General features: G+C 44.8%; 1 protein-coding gene across 2 annotated transcripts; it reads left to right on the top strand.

Annotated features, from left to right (window-relative positions):
• Positions 1–706: 706 nt before the first annotated feature.
• Positions 707–5,379, top strand: fgf17 (fibroblast growth factor 17). 2 transcript variants are annotated; one of them, XM_029256904.1, is made up of 5 exons: positions 707–942; positions 1,059–1,095; positions 1,383–1,527; positions 2,768–2,874; positions 5,005–5,379. In XM_029256904.1, exons 1-5 carry the CDS (start codon positions 893–895, stop codon positions 5,293–5,295), a joined length of 630 nt encoding a protein of 209 aa, XP_029112737.1. In that variant the 5' UTR covers positions 707–892; the 3' UTR covers positions 5,296–5,379. The 2 variants fall into 2 exon arrangements, with proteins under 2 accessions (XP_029112737.1, XP_029112736.1); XM_029256903.1 differs by having other exon boundaries at positions 1,350–1,527.
• Positions 5,380–5,892: the final 513 nt, after the last annotated feature.

Here is a 5,892-nt window from a genome sequence, read left to right as displayed (position 1 = left end):
CCCTTGTACAAAGGCATCAGCCAAATAGAGGTTTATTATGGACTCACACCCGCCGCCCCCCCGCGCGCCCCCCAGACCCGACCTGTTTTTTAATTACTGGTGGCTCTTCAAGGTGACACTTCTTTGTTCCTCGTCGCCCACCCGCAACAGGAGACCCCCCGTCTCACCACACGTGGGAGGGACCTGCTCTTCTGTCGTCTTTCACCTTTTTGCATAGTGCGAGGGGGGCTTCTTAAATGTGGACACGGCGGCCCACGCAGAAGCGCGGCGAACACCGACACAGCGGAGCGGCTCCTCTCCTCGCACCGCAGGCCGAGTCCCCACGGCTCGCGGGATTTACAATGGCTTTTCGCGCTCACCACGTTTTCACTTCGTGATCACATACACATATACAGTATATAGACACACACATATACAGTACGTGTGTGTGTGTGTGTGTGTGTTTGAGTAGCGTTTCAAGGGAACGATGGAATTTGCTCAGCTCACTCAGTCAGCGTGAGTTTGATCGCCCTCGCAGTAACTGAGTTAGTTAGTGTGAGATGAGCTGCTGCCCCGAAGGCGCGTCGCTTCGCACGTTGATCATCAACTTGATGCTGCCTCGGCTTCGCGGCTCTCTTGTGGCGGAGCGCTGAGGTCCGGAGCCGCGGAAGCCCGGCGCTCTAGTCTCTCTCCCCTGGATGCGCGTCCCGTCGTCCCGCCTCTGCTGTGGCTGGAAGCGCCTCGGACGGGTCCGACCGCAGGGGGAGCGCAAGGCGCCCCGAAGCGAAGAGCCGCGCGGCAGGCCGGGAGGAGCAGATCTGGCGCGGCTCGGATTAAAAAGTGAAATCCGGGGACTCTGGCACTGGCAGCAGCCGGTTCGCGAACCTTTTGCGCTCGCGGTTGAGTTGGATGAATGAAGAAGGAGAGAATCATGTACGCGATGAGTCCGCGCTCCATTTACATGTAAGGAAAGTCCCGCGCGCGCTCCTTCCCATCCCCGTGCCGCAGCCAGCTTCACGTCGCGCGCACAGGGAACCACTGATCATATTATTAATAACTCGTCTGTTCTCATTTCGCAGATCTTTTCACTTCTTTGTGCTCTGGTGTAATGCCCAGGTACGTCCTTGTTTCTGAACCTTGACCTCGCCTCTCTTATTATTATTATTATTATTAGTCTGTTTTGTCAAATTTACTTCATAGTGAAAAATGATCGGAACACATGTGAGCGTTAATTGCTACTGTTGCCCACACTCACTGGATGCGGGACTTTAGAGAAGGAGCTCACTTGCTATGTCGCTGCCATCTGAGATAACTTAGAAAGCGCTAGAACAAAAATATGTGATGCGTTATTTTTCCCTTTGCATGACAAGGGGGAGAATCACCCGTCTCCTAATTTTAACCAGTATGTGAGGGAGCAGGGCGCCGTGACCGACCAGCTCAGCCGGCGCCAGGTCCGAGTCTACCAGCTCTACAGCCGCACGAGCGGGAAACACGTCCAGATCCACGGCAGGAAGGTCACCGCCACCGCCGAGGACGGAAACACCTTCGGTAACACATCGCCGGCCTCAACAGCCTTCCTACCCGCGGAAGAGCGCTTCACATCCACACAGGGATTCATTTCACACCTTTGGTTGCATGAAAGCGGTAGGAGGCACAGTGCTTTGCAGCGGCTGCCTTGCAAACTGAACGATGTTGGTTCGAATCCCACGACGAAGTTCTCGAGTAAAGCCCCGGTACTGTAGGAATGCCGCGCTGTAGAAACGGGCCCAAAATCAGTGCCGTGGAGTTAATAGTGGACGAGGACGCGGCAAGGCAGCTGGTAGCGTGGCGTTAGAGCTACTCTCTTTAGATCCAAAGGTTGCAGGATTGATCTCCAGCTGTAGTGCCCTTGAGTAAAGTACTTACCCTGAAATTGCTCCAGTAAAATTACCCAGCTGTATAAATGGGTGAGTAATTGCACCCTTAACACTGTAATTCGCTTTGGAGAAAAGCACATCAGCTAAATTTGTAAAAGTCGCGCCTTTTCTTCCCTCCAAACACACGAAAAGTGTAAGAAAAGCTGATCGGAGAAGAAGCGTCGCACTTGGGTTCAACTCCCTCACTTTGTGCCACTTTGCGGGTCGATGTGCGTTCAGAAAAACGATCCATTTGTAGTTCAAGGGTCCTTTCCCCCCTTTTTTTGCTTTATTATTTAGGCTTTAAATAATAAATTAACGAATAATGATGTCAGCTCTATTACTGCTTAATTATTGAAGAGCTTTCAGCGCTTCACCGTGAAATACTGGAAGCCGTTGAATTTTATTCTAATTAATGAAGATTTGAAATTTGAGAGGCTGAGACACATTAGCGAAGTATTGTTGGAGAAAAACGCAGATAAATGTAGCATTTTTGGATGATTGAAAGTAGAAGTGAAAGTTTGCATGATTTCTAGTTTACGATGACTGGAAAGAAAGGTGGTTATTTCGCTAGAATGGCAGTTGACACTGTTATTGCGGAAAGACACAATAAATAATGTAGAACAGTCGCTAGAGCAACAATAACAGGCTTCGCTCAGCAATCTTACGAGTCGCTGCTGTGCGTGTTGCGTTTTTTCATTCATTCATTGCGTTCCAAGTATTTCGGAATGCTCCGTTCCTAATTCCCACCGTCTATTTTATGTCTCGTTTCGTGTGCAGGAGCACAAACAGATACAGAGTTGTTGTATGCGTGAATGTTTTGAGCGCGCCAGCTGCTGTGGCTTCCTCTACGTAACCCTGTGTGTTCGCCTTTGGCTTCTGCGCGCGCGCAGCCAGACTTTTCGTGGAGACGGACACCTTCGGCAGTCGCGTGCGCATCAAGGGGGCCGAGAGCGGCCGGTACCTGTGCATGAACCGCCGAGGGAAGCTCGTGGGAAAGGTGGGTCACCGGTAACGACACAGATCTATCTATCTATCTATCTATCTATCTATCTATCTATCTATATCTGTCTGCCTGCCTGATCTATCTATCTATCTATCTATCTATCTATCTATCTATCTATCTATCTATCTATCTATCTCTGTCTGCCTGATCTATCTATCTATATCTGTCTGCCTGCCTGATCTATCTATCTATCTGTCTATCTATCTATCTATGTCTGCCTATCTATCTATCTATCTCTGTCTGCCTGCCTGATCTATCTATCTATCTATCTATCTATCTATCTATCTATCTATCTATCTATGTCTGCCTGTCTGATCTATCTATCTATATCTATCTGCCTGCCTGATCTATCTATCTATCTATCTATCTATCTATCTATCTATCTATCTATCTATCTATCTATCTATGTCTGCCTGTCTGATCTATCTATCTATATCTATCTATCTGCCTGCCTTATCTATCTATCTATCTATCTATCTATCTATCTATCTATGTATGTCTGCCTGTCTCATCTATCTATCTATCTATCTATCTATCTATCTATCTATCTATCTATCTAATTCCTGGCAAGCAGACGTTTTTAAGGTCTGTACACAGTTCATTACTTTAGGTAAAGCTTTCTGAAGCACCAGATATACACTAAATGCACATTTAATGTTCAGTTTGAATACATTTTTTCTACTTAAGAACAAAATCTTTACTTTTATGATGAACATTGTAAAGTTAGACAAAGTGTATATGTTTAATCAAACTCTTGTTAAAAGAGGGAACTTGAAATTTTGCTTTTTTTTGGGGGGGGGGGGGGGTATTTTGTCTTCATTTTGAAGTAGATCTTTTTTTTCCTGAATGGTTTCATTTTTTTTTTTTTTTTTACTTTATAGTGAAGGGACTAAAGAAGAGCTTGACTTCTGGGCTTTGTGAATTTGATTTGCCTGTTAGAAAAAAAATAAAATATTTGGAAAAATTGTGTGACCAAGTGCATGAATTAGACTTCGCTGTGGTTTCTGGTGAAGTGTGGGTAATGCTAGAACTCAGGGTGGACATGTAACCCCCGCTGGCCTGGCCCTTCTAGAAAAAGCCAGCGGAGCAGAGCTTTTTTAAAGCTGTCACTTCAGTAGCTTCCTGCATGTGCAGCTGCCAGGCAATGGGGGAAGTTACCCTCACACTTCTGGGGCTACCGGTCAGGAGTCAGTTCTCCACTTCCTGCAGGGAAATGGAAAAGATGTATTCAGTGTTTGCCGTTTGACCGTCGCTAAAGCAAAACACGATGGAGGAATCTTTATTGTAATAACTTCAGCCCTCGTGCTCTCATTGCTGTGCCAGAGATGCCTTGGCTGGGTGAGTGTTAACAGTGAATAAATAAATACAGAGATTGGCCATTGTTAAAAATCTTTGTAACAGTTCTCACCTCCGGGAAATGAAAAAAAAAAAAAGAAAAACTTTGTTTGCCAAGGTTTTTCAGATATTTATTAAAGACTAACCTTGACTATTTGGATGTGCATTCTTTGATATTGCAATAGAATGCATTCAGTTGACTTAATGTTAGTGATGCATCTGTGCACCGCTGCAGTGGCATAACTAAAACTTTTTAAAATAATGAGCCCCAACTATTGCCCATGGAAGACATTTTTGTTGTTAGAAAATTGATGTTAGATGTGCTTTATTTGTAATGTCAGTTATTAGGCACAGCACTTAGCCTTTCATTTTTCATATTGATTAGACACATTCTGTTGTTTGTTGATGTGAAATTGAGTCGCTGTTTCGTATGATTATGTGACTATCGATGTAGACTTCTGTCTGTGACTTATTTTAGTTATTTAAGACCTGACTGATTTAATCTACTTTTCGTCACGTTGATTCTGTTTTCGCCACTTTCACCTTCTCTATTCTGGGCGAAGGAATGGTTTGTCAGAATATTATTTTGAGAAAAATCAATTGCAGTCAGTCCCTTCTGACATTCATTCCTCCATAGCCAAGTGTTTTACTTGTTCATAGCCACATCAGATTAGCCTGGCCTAGAACTGTGCAGTGATTTACGGAGATGCACCAGGTAAACTTCTATACAGAGCTCTCCTCTGAAAAAGCTCCTTCATAAAAAGCAGTTTTGTTTTTTTTTTTCACCAGCCAAACGGGAGGAGCAGAGACTGCATTTTCACTGAGATCGTCCTGGAGAACAACTACACCGCCTTCCAGAACGCCAAGTACGAAGGCTGGTATATGGCGTTCACCAGGAAGGGAAGGCCCATCAAGGCCTCCAGAACCAGGGAGAACCAGAGGGAGGTCCACTTCATCAAAAGACTGCACAAGGGCCCGCCACCCTTCCCCAACGTGGATCGACCCAAACGCTTCGAGTTCATCAGCTTACCATCCAACCGCCGAGCCAAACGCAACAGGAAATCGAGGACTTCTCCGTAACGCGCAAAGAGCTGTGCGCAGGACTGAATGAACTCACTCTGAAAAATAATAATAATAGAAAGAAGCTATTTTATTTTTGTATTTTTACTACTCAAGACAAAAATACTTAAGAACGAAGTTGATGTAAATGAGCACATGTAAATAAGGTAAGATAGCAAATGAACTGCATATATTTAAAATTAATGTGTGTGTGTGTGTGTGTGTGTGTGTGTGTGTGTGCGTGCATCTATGCGTGTGCGTGTGTGTGTGTGTGTGTGTGTGTGTGTGTGTGTGTGTTTCCAAGGAGACATATTGTCATAGGCAGAATTGTGATGAATGAGTTTTCTTACTCAGTGGAAAAGGGTACTGACTGACTTCTGTGTCTAACTATTTGCTGTTCTCTACCAGCTGTAGTGTTTCACCTTGAATTTTACTCAGTCGATGAATGATGCCATGAAATACTTCAGCAGTAATAACTAGTATTTTCATGCCTGTTTTCGAACAGCCTCTGCGATTCAAGCTGTAACAGCTCGAGATGGAAAAGGATAATTTACACAGAAATGAATGTACAGCTGCATTTTTCGAGTTTGTCTTTTTTGTCACGAAAGAACAAACGAG

Source organism: Scleropages formosus, chromosome 12, assembly GCF_900964775.1.
Source record: "Scleropages formosus chromosome 12, fSclFor1.1, whole genome shotgun sequence".
NCBI lineage: Eukaryota > Metazoa > Chordata > Actinopteri > Osteoglossiformes > Osteoglossidae > Scleropages > Scleropages formosus.
The sequence above is the reverse complement of the archived record's forward strand: the minus strand, read 5'-3'. Positions and strand labels throughout refer to the sequence as shown.

What these genes read in the sequence shown, in the direction of transcription:
- fgf17 (XM_029256903.1), top strand. Translation starts at nt 893, where the DNA reads ATGAAGAAGGAGAGAATCATGTACGCGATGAGTCCGCGCTCCATTTAC. An exon ending in AGTCCGCGCTCCATTTACAT is followed by an intron (nt 943 to 1,058) that starts GTAAGGAAAGTC and finishes CTCATTTCGCAG; the next exon opens with ATCTTTTCACTTCTTTGTGC. An exon ending in TGCTCTGGTGTAATGCCCAG is followed by an intron (nt 1,096 to 1,349) that starts GTACGTCCTTGT and finishes TTGCATGACAAG; the next exon opens with GGGGAGAATCACCCGTCTCC.